The sequence below is a fragment of the Narcine bancroftii genome, chromosome 3 (assembly GCF_036971445.1).
Source record: "Narcine bancroftii isolate sNarBan1 chromosome 3, sNarBan1.hap1, whole genome shotgun sequence".
Taxonomy (NCBI): domain Eukaryota; kingdom Metazoa; phylum Chordata; class Chondrichthyes; order Torpediniformes; family Narcinidae; genus Narcine; species Narcine bancroftii.
In genome coordinates, this window is record NC_091471.1 from 343,595,240 (window position 1) to 343,608,937 (window position 13,698).

Here is a 13,698-nt window from a genome sequence, read left to right on the forward strand (position 1 = left end):
CTGCATTTCTCAAAAGCTTCCAAACTCAAGTCAGTACTGATGAAGGGTGCTGAGCTGAAATATTCATTGTTTCTTTTTTTGTACACGTTGCATAACCAGCCACTATTTTCAATATCTCACACTTCAAGATCATTGTACCAAGTCTGGATTAGCTGTTGAAGATTTTGATGAACTGCTAATTGTGAATTCCAGCTAATTAATTTGTTTGCCAAGGATTTGAGTTTAATTCTTGCAGATTTTACGAGCAATGATTTAAAAAAAAAAGGAACAGAATTTGCATTCTCAATCTAATATTGGGCTCTTTGGCCTGTACCCCACTTAACACTTCCTCTTTCTATTTTGCAACTGTTCGGGAGTTAAGGATTAAGACACAAGTCCTAGACACTCAGTTTCATCATTTCACATTTCTTATTTTCTGCAACTTGCAGTGCAAAATATCATTCTGGTTAAAACTGGCAAAGAAAGTCTGACCAATGTAGCTGCAGGTTGATTCACTCCTACAGCAAATTAATACCCAAATGGCAGCAGAATTATTGATATTTAAATCCACAGGTTTACGATGAGGACAAATTCATAATTTCTGAAGTTTACTACTCAATTGAAATTAAACCCCATACCTTCACTCATTATTATAAAATAATGAACAATTAGTGGTCCTGTCATTGCTGCTTCGTTATATAGTACATTTAAAAGATCTGAGAATTTCCAGCTTAGAATTGTAACTTACAAAATGTTTCAAAATCCTAATTATACAACTCAAATTGCATGGAAGAAACTTAAAACTCCTGCTCTATTCAATTAATTGAAGTTAAAAAAAAGTCAGGCCACATTTCACATGTCACCTCATTTTAAAGAAGCTATTTATGCCACTACATTGATCAAGGAATGGCATTAAAAGACAATTCATTGTGATATATAGTATTAATAAAAAAATAAATATCAGAACAGGCAAGTTGAGAAAAATTCCCAGGAATTCATTTTTAAATGCTCAATATCACAGTCTTACTAGTTTTCCTGGATCTGGGTAAAGCAGTTGCTCATACTGTCCTAATAATGAAAAGATCCAGGGTAATAGCAAACTAATTTATAACTCGAGGTGGCCATCCAAACCACTGTATCCATGCTTGTTCCCAGCAGGAGCAATCCCACAGCTCATCCCACATTTCCATCTTTTTAGCTTGCAGCTTGTTCTCTGTCATGCATCTATCAACTTGCAGTAAGATTCATTTGGACTTGCCTATTCATTTACACTTTGGATGTGGCAAAAAATCACACATGCAGGATCAGACTGAAGCCCATTGGAGATGTGCTAACTACTGTACGACAGTGTGACCCACAAGGGAGTTTTACATTATCCATCTCCCAAATTTCTAAATTTGGGATTGCTGGAATCTAAACATAGGAATGTTAGCTCTGCAGGATATTCACAACATTGCTAATTTAAATCAATCAGATCACAACCCAACCTTCCAATCTTTTCATTCTAACACAAATAACAAATTGTGATTGAAACACGAAAGCCTGCAAATGCTATGATTGTAGTTAAAACACAGGATTGCTAGAGGAACTCGGGTCTCATTGCATCCTTTAGAGTTAAAGATATATTACTGATGTTTCAGACCTGAGCCCTTCTTCAGTGTATGAGTTAAAAGCAAGCAGGCACCTGAACAAATGGCTGGGAGGGAAGGAATAGGATTAACTCAAACTCGAATGGGCAGGGGGAGGAGGACAGACAAGGAGTTAAATGGATATGGATGGGACACAAGAGGTGGTCATTCAGACCAGAGAGAAAAAAGGTGAGAAATGACTGGGGGAATGGATTGTTGTGGCTCTGTGGAAGCACAGCTAAGGGAAAGAAGACAGAGTGAAAAAGAGAGCTAGAGCTAAATGAAAGGAGATATAGGGGAAGGTTGTGGGAGGCTAACAGAAACTGGAGAAGTTGATATTAATGTTACCTCATGGAGGGTGCCCAGTCAGAATATGAGGCATTGTTCCTCCAACTTGTGAGTTATCTCAGTCTGGAAGTGCACAATGGACAGATCACGACAAAACGAGGTGGGAAATTGAAATGGGTGGCCACTGGAAGATCCCCCCCTATTGTGGCAGACAAATTGTGATTAACTGCTTTGAGGACCAAGATCAAGTTTCCACTGAGCATGCTTTACCTTTGTTGGGAGGATATTTGGGCTTCTTGCCACCTCCAACTAAGGCTAAATAGTTACATCGAAAAAGCATTTCGACATGACCAACTCCTCCTTCCATAAATTCTGCAAAAGAAAAGGTCACAACTGCCTGAATAAAGTATCAAAATTACAAAATTATTCAAATTGGTACAGTAGAATAAAGAAATGGAACATAGGGCAGTATAGCACAGGCCTTTTGGCCATTATTTAAATTTTATATTTATACACAGGAACAGGCCTTTCCAGGCTATGAGCCCATCCACCCAATTAACCTACCAACCCTGTACATTTTGAAGGGTGGGAGGAAACCCACACACAGGGAGAATGTACAAAATTCTTACAGCCAGTGCCAGATTCAAATCCCTGGCGCTATAATAGCATTACACGAAACACATTTCCTTAATGTTGTGCTGACCTCTATAAAACTATTCCACATCAATCTAATCCTTCCCAACCAACAACCTTCTATTTTTCATCCATCCATGTGCCTATTTAATTCTTTTTAAATGTCCCTATTGTACCAGTCTCCACCACCATCTCTGGCAATGTGTTCCATGCACTCACTGTAGGGTATGTAAGTAAAAACTTAATTTTGATACTTCTCCTAAACTTCCCTCCACTCAACTTAAACAGATGTCCTCTGGTATTTCCTATTGTAGTCTTGCACAAAAAGGAGTGGGCTGACCATCTTATTTATGTTCCTCATGATTTTAAACACCTCCATTGTCACCCCTCATCCTCCGTTGTTCCAAAGAGCAAAGCCCTAGCTTGGTCAACCTTGTTTCCAATCCAGGCAACATTTTGTTAATCTCCTCTGCACTGTCTCTCAACCTTCCACATCCTTCCAATAAGGAGATGACCAGCATTGAACACAATACTCTTTTAAGTGTGATCTAACTAGAGTTTTAGAGCTGCAACACAATCTCGCAACTCTTTCAAGATTCCTTTATTGTCATGTAATAGGACAGAACACAACACTACACAAAATTATCTTTTGCCTGCTGCAAGGCATAGAGTCACCATTAGTAACACCCGGCACTCCTTATAAAATATGAGAGCAAGAAAGTCCCTTCAGAGTCGCTGTGTGTCCATGATCTCCAGTGTTCCTGCAGCTCCACAGATGCCAGGACTGCTGTCTCCACAAAAATCAGTCGTGGCTACCAGAGGCAAGATTGTTATATGACCTGAGCATTGACTCGTGCTCATCCCTTACCAAAATATTGTTAACTAAACTGATTTAACCAAGCTTTAAAACTTGAACCTTGCTTGTTTATTTTAGATACCAGAGAGAGAATTCAACAAATCAACCACTTGTAAATAAAAGTGATTTTGCATTCAACACTTGTTAATTATTACAATAAAAGCAAAAATATCACAAATCGGCATTACCTGACTGGCGATACACCTCACCTTGTTTTTCCTTCTCCTTTAATGGATCAGTATTATAGACTCGGAAACCATTTTCCATTCCACATGCAAAACAACCTGGGTTTGGGAAACAAACAGTAATGAGATCTTTCACATAATTCTTAGTGTTTAGAATGATCATTTTGATCTAAAGCACAGCTCATTCTTTAAAAAAAACACACAAACATCGGATGAATGATGTCCTGCATCATATTAAGAAAATGTTGAGACTTGTCCTATTCAAGGAATAAAATGTTGTAACCCTCAGTGTTCTAACAAGCCCTTCTCAATAGTGTTAGAAGAAATCCAGTTTTTGTTTTTAAAAAAGTTAAAAGTTTCAGAGCTGCGGTTTAGGTTTACAGCAAAATTTCAGTTATAGGTTCACTGGCAGTACCCAGGAGGCAATACGAACAATGGGATAAGAATAGATGGCTGCTTGATGGTTGCTGAGTTTGCTGTGGACCTAGATCAAAGCTGCACAGTAAAAGTCCAAAAATCCGGACTATTCGGGGACTGGGTCAATTTGGATTTTCTGGATTCTTGGGCTTTAAAATTAAAGTTTAAAGAGGAAGAGAGATGAACAGGTAAATTTTAAATCCATTAGCAAATTCAGCACGTTTCATTTATCAAAATGGGCAGTTTCAAAGAAAAATAAAGTCAACAAGCCTGGTTGCTTGTCACTGTGTGTCCGTGACTGACACACACACACACACACACACACACCTGCTAAGAAAGTTTGCGAGTTTTCGAATTTTTGGGTGGTCTGGATTTCTGGCATCCAGATTTTTGGACTTCCACTGTTATAGTGATGCCCTTGTATTAATAATCAGAGAAATGTGGAATGATTACAAAAAAAAACAACTTCCTCTCTAACTCAAAACCCCTGCACTTCATATCTGATTTTTGATTATTAAAATAAGAGCATTACTACAAAAATCATCATTTTTAGGTGGGGAACAAGTATTGGTGCAAACTACAGTCAGGATTTCAACAAACTCAAGCTGAGAAGGAAAAGGAGAAGACAACTACTAAAGAATTCGATTAATAACATATTTAAGAAGAGGCTAGGACCAAGATTAGAAACCAATCTTGCTGACTTTGTCCCCAAGTTAAGCAGGCATTAATCAGCAATTTCTCTCATATTATTCTCTAGCTACTGTAACAACCAGAATTATATTCTGCAGTGCCGCACCAAGCTGCAAAGAAATGATCTCCAATTTTAACATTTTCAAACAAGCTATGCCGGTTTAACATTTGGAGCAAAAGGCAAGATAAACATAAAAAGGTTCCATTTGTTTGACGCCTCTAGAGCAAAGAGCAATGCTATTCCACGACTGGCAGTATGATATGCAACAACTATTTAATGTGAAATGTATATTTTCTGATTACTCTATGACAAATTCACACCACAATTTCCTGAACAAAATCTTGTCCCCGCAAATATGACAAACGAGTCACGCTAAGCAGAAAAGTTAAGACCATTGGATGTTTTGTAAAAGTAAAATCAAAGCTTATAGTTCAGAGTTTTGCCAACAGTAGATAATGCCACACACCACTAATACAAAGAAAATTAAGCACCAGACATTTGAGATCTGCAATATGGATTTCGTCTTCCATGTTAACTATGTTCTGGTTTTAGCTGCAAGGGGTCATTGGGTTATGCTCAATTTGTTATTCTATCAATCACAATGTACAGGTACCAGACAAGTTAAAAAAAATCTTCTGTTTGCTTACGTAACAGGAGATGAAAAAATGGATAGTCAAGATTACAGTGAAACTGAAAATGCTAAAACATTTTGCAAACATGGAATTTTCAAAATAAATGAGAGAATGATACACATAGTTACTGCTGCTCAATTGATTATAATTAATAAATCTCAACTTTATTTTTTCCAGAACTGTGAAGAATTTGTGCTTAAAAAAAAAATCCATCCAAAAAGTTTTCACAGAACACCATTATAAGTATCAATAACAAGTATACCATTTTGGATAATGTTGGGAATCCATCCAAAAAGTTTTCACAGAACACCATTATAAGTATCAATAACAAGTATACCATTTTGGATAATGTTGGGGGGTGGAGGGGTTGGGGAGTGGGAATACAACCTAACAAGTGCAAGCCATGGTAATCAGGTCTCTGGTACAGAGTCTAATCCTGTGGCTAAGAAGGGATGGGGAAGAGGCAAGCTGTAGTGATATTTAATTTTAAATTTAGACATTTAGCATGGTAACAGGCTATTTCGGCCCATGAGTCCGTACTGCCTAATTTACACCCATTAACCTACACCCCTGGTACATTTTGAACTGTGGGAGGAAACTAGAGCCCCCAGAGAAAATTCACACAGACGCAGGGAGAACAAACAAACTCCCGACAGACAGCACGGGATTCAAACCCTGGTCCAGTCCTGATCGCTGGCTCTGTAAAGGCTTTGCACTAACTGCTATGCCAACCATTAGGGGATTCCATAGTTAGGGGGACAGATAGGAGGTTATGTGAAAGAGATCGAGTTGTCTCCCTGGTGCCAGGGTCTGAGATATCTCAGATCGAGTTCATGGCATTCTCAGGAGGGAGGGTGAGCAGTCAGATGTCGTGGTCCATACAAGGACCAATGATGTGGGTATGAAAGGTGAGGAGATCCTACAAGGAGAGTTCAGGGAGTTAGGCACTAGGGTGAAAGACAGGACCTCCAGGGCTGTGATCTCAGGATTGCTACCTATGCCACGAGCTGGTGAGTTAGAAATAGGAGGATAATGCAGCTTAAACATGTGGTTAAAGACATGGTGAAGGAAGGAGGGCTTCAGGTTTCTGGATCATTGGTTCTCTTCCAAGTAAGTTGGGACCTGTTCCGACAGGATAGTTTGCATCTGATCTGGAGGGGGACTAACATCCTCGTGGATAGTGCTGTTCTGGTGGGTTTAAACTAGATTTGCAAGGGGATGGGAAGCAGAGGGCCAGAGCATATGTAGGAGTGAAGGAGGGAAAAGATGGTGAAAATTACATGCACCATTTGAAGTCAAGGAGGGAGCGGGGGGAAGGGGAATTTTCAAAAGTGCACCTATTTCAATGCAAGGAGTATTGTAGGAAAGACAGACAAGCTTAGAGTATAGATTGGCACATGGAATTATGACTGTGACCATTAATGAAACTCAGTTGCAGGAGGGGCAGGACTGGCAGCTCAACGATCTGGGCTTCCGTTGCTTTAGATGTGATAGAAGTGTGGAGGGGGGGGGTGATGAAAGGGGGAAGAGAGGCATTGCTCATCAGGGAAAATATCACAGCTGTGCTCAGGCAGGACCAACCAGAGAGCTCGTCAACTGAGGTTGTATTGGTGAAGCTGAGGAACGGGAAAGGTATGACTGCAATCATGGGGTTGTATTATTGACCACCCAATAGTCAATGAGAAATGGAGGAGCAAGTTACAGAGCAAAAAAACCCACAGAGATATGAAGAAAGATAGCAGGGTAAGCAATAGTAAAACTATTAGTAAATGGACAACATCTAGTAATGACTGCACATATAGTGAATAATATGAAAATTATTATATTAGCTATTCAAACTAACATTTCAATTTAGTCTCCATGTATCCCAGCAATGATCCATACACAAGTACCATATCATCTACAAGATGATGTTTTAATTTTCTGATAGCCACAATTCCAGTACATCAACACATATCAAGTCTGTGTGCAAGTATAATGAATAAGTGCCATTTATATTCTCCTTTAATAACTAGCGTCAGGCCGTCTGCACTCTGAAACCAAAACATTAGTTGGTAGTTTCTAAAAAATATCAATGACAACCAACAATGGAAGTTTGCTTTCAATTATTTGTTATGTCATATTCATGCATATCAGATTCCAGCCACAAAACCACAGTCTTTCAATTGAAGTTATGAAAATTTTCCAAATTGTACACCTTCTCTTAGTTGCTTTATGTAGGACAATGGTTCTCAATCTTTTTATCACCAATTTTCAAAGGAAACATTTTTTCTTAAAAAAAAACCCTACCTAAATAGCTGCTACTAAATTAAGAATTTTAATGATTGTTACAATCTACACCGGCAGATTGTTACAATCTACACCGGCAGATTGTTACAATCTACACCGGCAGATTGTTACAATCTACACCAGCAGCAATAGGAATTCATCAATGATATCTTCAAAACAATAATTTTTATTAATAACATTTCTTAATTAACTCTAAACTTAACCTCACTATGCAGAAATCTGAGAGAGAGGGAGATGAAACTCAGAATCTTTAAACTGTTGTTCAAAGGTAATTATGGAGAGGGTGAAGCACCAAGTCATCAGACTTCCCAGAACTCACAAATTCTTGTATAGTTGTTTTCAGAGAAATGTTACTTCATACCAAAGATTTTCCCATAATTCCCCTTTCTTACATGGAGGTTACAGAACTTGTGACTTCCACAATGATTTCACAAACCCAGGCAAGGGTTTTAGACAAAATGACCATTAAATGGCCACAATAGCACTGATCTCTCTTAACAAAGAAAACCAGTTGAAGTGGCCATCTTTTCCTAAGCCACTTTGAGCCTTTCTCACAGAATGTTACTGCACTTCTGTCTTCAGATTAAACTAGTTCATCACATTAAAGATGCTTTCTTGAAGTGTTGTAATCACATGACATCACTACTAGCTCTGTTTGAAGTTTCATTTCTCCAGTATTCACTTCATGAAGCAATGGATTTCTGTTTGACCAGATGTCTTTCTTTTATTTTAATTTTTTATTTTTCACACTATGAACCATATTGACCAAAATACACACAAACATTTCCTTCTTGAAGACACAGTGTCATTTTCTCCCCTTTCTCCCCCCCCTCCCTTCCCTCCCTCCTTCCCACTCCCCTCCCCACCCACTAAACGTTCAACATATACATTAAACGCATTAAACAATGCCATCACACAATGAAAATAAACAAGAAATTTGTGTCATCTACTTTTACACACTGGGTCAGTTAATTTCGTCTTCTTCTCCTTCTGTCATTTTAGGGGGTTGAGGTCCGTGGTAGGTCCTCTCTGCCGTGTTCCATGTACGGTTCCCAAATTTGTTCGAATACTGTGATGTTATTTCTTAAATTATATGTTATTTTTTCCATTGGAATACATTTATGTACCATTGCTGTATTCTCAGGCTATCTTCTGATTTCCAGGTTGACATTATACATTTTTTTGCTACAGCTAAGGCTATCATAATAAATCTTTTTTGTGTTTCATCCAAATCGAGGCCAAGTTCTTTACTTCTTATATTACTTAGAAGAAAGATCTCTGGATTTTTTGGTATGTTATTTTTTGTGATTTTATTTAACACCTGATTTAGATCTTCCCAAAACTTTTCCACTTTCTCACATGTCCAAATTGCATGTACTGTTGTTCCTGTTTCCTTCTTACAGCGAAAACATCTGACTGATACTGTTGGGTCCCATTTATTTAACCAATTATATTGTTTCATGCGTAACCTCGTGTTTATTGTATTTCTCATAGTTCCAGAGAATAGCTTTTCCCATGTTTCATTCTTTATCTTTATGTTTAGATCTTGTTCCCACTTTTGTTTGGAATTACAGCTTATTTAATTGTACTCTTTCTCTTGCAGTTTGATGTACATGTTTGTTATAAATCTTTTAATTATCATTGTGTCTGTAATCACATATTCAAAGCTGCTTCCTTCTGGTAACCTCAGCCTGCTTCCCAATTTGTCCTTCAAGTAGGTTTTCAGTTGGTGGTATGCAAACATTGTACTGTGAGTTATACCACATTTGTACTTCATTTGTTCAAAAGATAATAAATTATTACCAAAAAAACAATTTTCTATTCTTTTGATCACTTTTCTCTCCCATTCTCTAAAGGAAAAGTTATATATTGTGAAAGGGATTAGTTGATTTTGTGTCAATAATAATTTTGGTAGCTGGTAATTTGTTTTTTTCCTTTCTACCTGAATCTTCTTCCAAATGTTGAGCAGATGGTACAGTACTGGTGAACTTCTATGTTGCACCAATTTTTTATCCCACTTATAAAGTATATGTTCTGGTACCTTCTCACCTATTTTATCTAGCTCTAATCTGATCCAATCTGGTTTTTCCCTTGTTTGATAAAAATCTGATAGGTATTTTAATTGTGCTGCTCTATAATAATTCTTAAAGTTTGGTAGTTGTAAGCCCCCTTGTTTGTACCATTCTGTTAATTTATCTAGCGCTATCCTCGGTTTCCCCCCCTTTCCATAAGAATTTCCTTATTATTTTCTTTAGCTCATTGAAGAATTTCTCTGTTAAGTGAATTGGTAACGATTGGAATAGGTGTTGTATCCTTGGGAAGATATTCATTTTAATGCAATTTACCCTTCCTATCAGTGTTAGTGGTAAATCTTTCCAATGTTCTAAATCATCTTGTAATTTCTTCATTAATGGCTGATAATTTAATTTGTATAGATGGCCTAGATCAGGGGTGTGAAACTCAAATTCACGGAGGGCCAAAATTAAAAACTTGGACTAAGTGGAGGGCCGAACTAAATATTTATTGAAAATTTTCAACAACATCTGCATGCTTTCTCTTCTTTCAACATATGTAATGTTAAACGTTTTCTTATTAAAATAAATGTTTAATAATAGTTTTGGATAAACTCTTTCCAGAAGCATTAACAAATGAGAAATAAAATATTCAATAAATAATATTTCTCTTTAGAGGATTTGTCAAATGTTGCTAGTGTGCTGTCGAATAGTAAAATCTGAGGGCTATTGAGAATGTGGGAGAATAACATGATTCCTGAAACAATCAAATGGGTGACTGATTGTGGGCAAGAACTCTAGCAGGGTTATTCCATTGGTACAGATATCCTTTGATTTACACACTTTTCAAGTTTTATGCCTAATGAGCTTGTATCCAGGTGCAGGACCACTTTTAACCAGGAATATATTGATCACTGTGACATGAAACTATTGAAAGATCGTTTTATCCTGAGATTAAAGTTCATAATCCTTACTCAGGCCTGTGTGCGGGAGGGCGGGGTTTGCGGGCGATCGGGTTGGACAACGACAGTGCGGGGGCATCGGCTTTCGCTGCAGGGCGGCATCTCGGCGGATCAGCGGCCCCGTCACCGTGAGTCGCGGATCGGCCTGCAGCAGGGAGGGGGAGTGGGCAACGGTCCTGGCGAGGTCAGGCCCGAGGCCTCCGGTTCTGGGCGCTGGGAGGCGGCCTTGGCTTCCCCTGACACCGGCCAGGCCACAAAACCAGAGTCCACGGTGAGACCCTGCAACGTAAACAGAGGAGGTGGGGGCGATTAGCAGGCTGATGCCAATGCATTCTGGGATTTGTTGTATTACTGTGCATGCGCTATACTGGCGCGGCGGCCAGCGGGCCACCTCTAATACATCTTTGAAATGATCTTGCGGGCCAAATTTGGCCCGCGGGCCAGAGTTTGACATGTGTGGCCTAGATTATTATCTAGTTGAATACCTAGGTATCGGATTGCTTGTGTTTGCCATTTAAAAGGTGAACCAGATGTCTTTCTGAGTTAATATTCACTGTCTTCAGTATTTCTATGGAACAATCAACTCTAGTTTTAGTGCTCTGTTTAAAGCTGGACATAGCAGACTCAGCATCTCTTCAAAATGGTGTTCTCTGTGTGCAAGTGTCTTTGAGTGTGTCTCCCTGTTTCAACCCACAAGGTACCTCTCTAAAATATTATGCAAAGATAAATAATGGCATAATTCTGTAACAATGATAATAAAATATTCCATCACCACAAAAGGGCAAGGAGGAAAATAAAAGAACAATTAATAAGGAATAAAAACATAAAATGTGGGAAGCAGTCAGCTCAAAGCATTCATCAGAAATGAGAAAAACTAGTTGTTCGTTTTTCCACAAATACTTCCTGACCTGCTGAGTGTTTCCAGCATTTTCTGGTTTTACTTCAGAATTTCAGAATCTGCAATTTCATTTTCCCATAGACAATGAGAGGTTGGATTAAGAAACAGGACCAAGTGATTAACAAAAGACAAGGGGCATGAAAAGACAAAAATAGGAAGGTACAATTATTATATTTTAATTTTGGAACATTTCTTAAAATATTACTTTCAGTGCATTTCCACTCTGCAGTAATATTCTCTTTTAATAAATTGCATCAGGACATCTGCACTCAGAATCCAAACATTAGTTGGTAGTTTCTAAAAATAATATCAATGACAACCAGCAATAGAATTTTGGTTTCAATTATTTATTATATCAAATTCATACATATTTGATTCCAGCCATAAAACTACACAATCTTTCAGTTGAAGTCATGGAATTCCACTTATTATATGTATGAAGTTTCCAAATTGTACATACTTTCTTAGTTGCTCTATTTAGGACACTGGTTCTCAATCTTCCCCCACCCCCACTATGGCACAGGCACTCTGTGGTTAGTAAGGGATTATTCAAAGTGATATGTGAGGAGGGTGGGGTGGAGATTGAGAACTACTGCTTTAGGAGCATGGATTAAAGATTCTCTCAAAGAAAATTAATTTGCTGAGAAATTGATTAGTGAAGATCAATTTGAAAGAACATTTTTAAAGTCAGCCTATCCAATAGGTAGCAAAGAAAATCAGTAAAGTGTCTGTATGAACCCCCTTTTAAGTGATCCTAAAAACAACTCCATCTAATTTCCATTCATTAAAACAAACTATTTTACTCCTGTTTAACAAGGATGCTTTATAAAGCTTGGTGACTGTTGTGAACTATGATAACTTCAACTCAATAACAAATCCTACCTTTAAGATCCTCTGAAACAGGACACTACACTACAAAATTAAAATGAATCCTGCAGATCAGGTGGTGGCACCTTCCCACAAACCAGAACATAATCAACTTCAAGGCAAAAATCACACTCCTTTAGTGGATGCTGAGAGGAGGGGATCACATTGCCAAGGAACCCTGGCTAACCCAAGTAAACTTGATTATAGTTTAAGGCCAAACCCATTACCAAAGATTATCAGCACTGGATCAAAACACAGCCACACATGTATAATATATTTATTTTAAGTGGGGTGTCAATCTGGATTATGCTTCAAGACTGCTCAAGTCGACAAGAGAGGTCACAATTGTACTAGTTTTTTTTGGGGGGGAACCTAGTGTCAGAAACTCAATGGTTAAGTATTCCCTACCCCCTTACAGTTCCTGTCTGCAGTACAGCCCTTGTGATGTTGTAGATAGTGAAATGACACCCAGGAAATTCTATGACTGATTTGATTGAATTTTTGAGAAAGCAAGGCAGGAATCTCTGGAAACTATGTATTTGACAAGGTTTAGTCACATGGGATTCAAGCAGGATGACTAATTGGATTCACATTTAGCTTGGAGATAGGAAACAGAGGGATGGAAGGATCATTTTTTTCATTCAAATTTTGCATCAAGTGGTGCACCACAGCTCTCAATGCTGGTGTCCTGTCATTTATGGCTCAGAAGTTTATGGCATTACATGAAAGTTGGCCACATTCCAAATCAGGAGGAGCTTCATTAAAAGTTGCAGTAGAACACAGATCAAATGGAGAGTTTGGTAGTTGGAATTTAATGTGAGCACACACCGAGGTGATGCATTTTGGAAAGTCAAATAGAAGTAATGACACGCATAGTAAAAACGTTGATAAAAACAAAAGGGGGGGGGGGGGGGTTCAGTGAAAGTGGCAACCCAGCTGAGGAAGTCAAGGCAGAGAAAACAAAGGTAGGAGACTGTCCCAAGCACTCGACGGGGCAGAGTGTGCGCAGTTCTGGTGACCAGGAGAGAGGGACGATGCAATTGCACTGGAAAGGGTACAAGAGACTCACCAAAACAGGGCCTGGACTGCAGACAGGAACTGTCAGGGGGGGTGGGTAGGGAATACTTAACTATTGAGTAGGTTCTGCCTCAGAGGAAGAGGGCTCTTACTTGGGGGGTTGGGGGTTGGGCTCCAGGTTTAGGCCGGGCCTGGAGTTAGAAGTATGCAAGGTTATTACAGAATACTTTCCCTTCATGGCAAGGGTATCAAAGGCGAGAGACCATCAGGCGAGGGAAAGAGTTCAGAGGATTTGAGAGGAAAGTTTTGTTTTAAATAAGAGTGGGGTTTTTTTTAACTAAAAG

General features: G+C 38.6%; 1 protein-coding gene across 3 annotated transcripts in view; it reads right to left on the minus strand.

The window, feature by feature from the left end:
- wdr45b (WD repeat domain 45B) overlaps positions 1 to 13,698 on the minus strand; it is a 39,876-nt gene that overhangs the window by 25,867 nt on the left and 311 nt on the right. For 2 of the 3 annotated variants that reach the window (XM_069929520.1, XM_069929522.1), the window contains exons 2-3: positions 3,573 to 3,668; positions 2,166 to 2,267 (exon numbers count right to left, since the gene is read on the minus strand). In XM_069929520.1, the coding sequence (XP_069785621.1) occupies positions 2,166 to 2,267; positions 3,573 to 3,668 (198 nt within the window). The remainder of the gene's footprint in view (positions 1 to 2,165; positions 2,268 to 3,572; positions 3,669 to 13,698) is intronic. The other variant, XM_069929521.1, reaches the window with a different exon arrangement.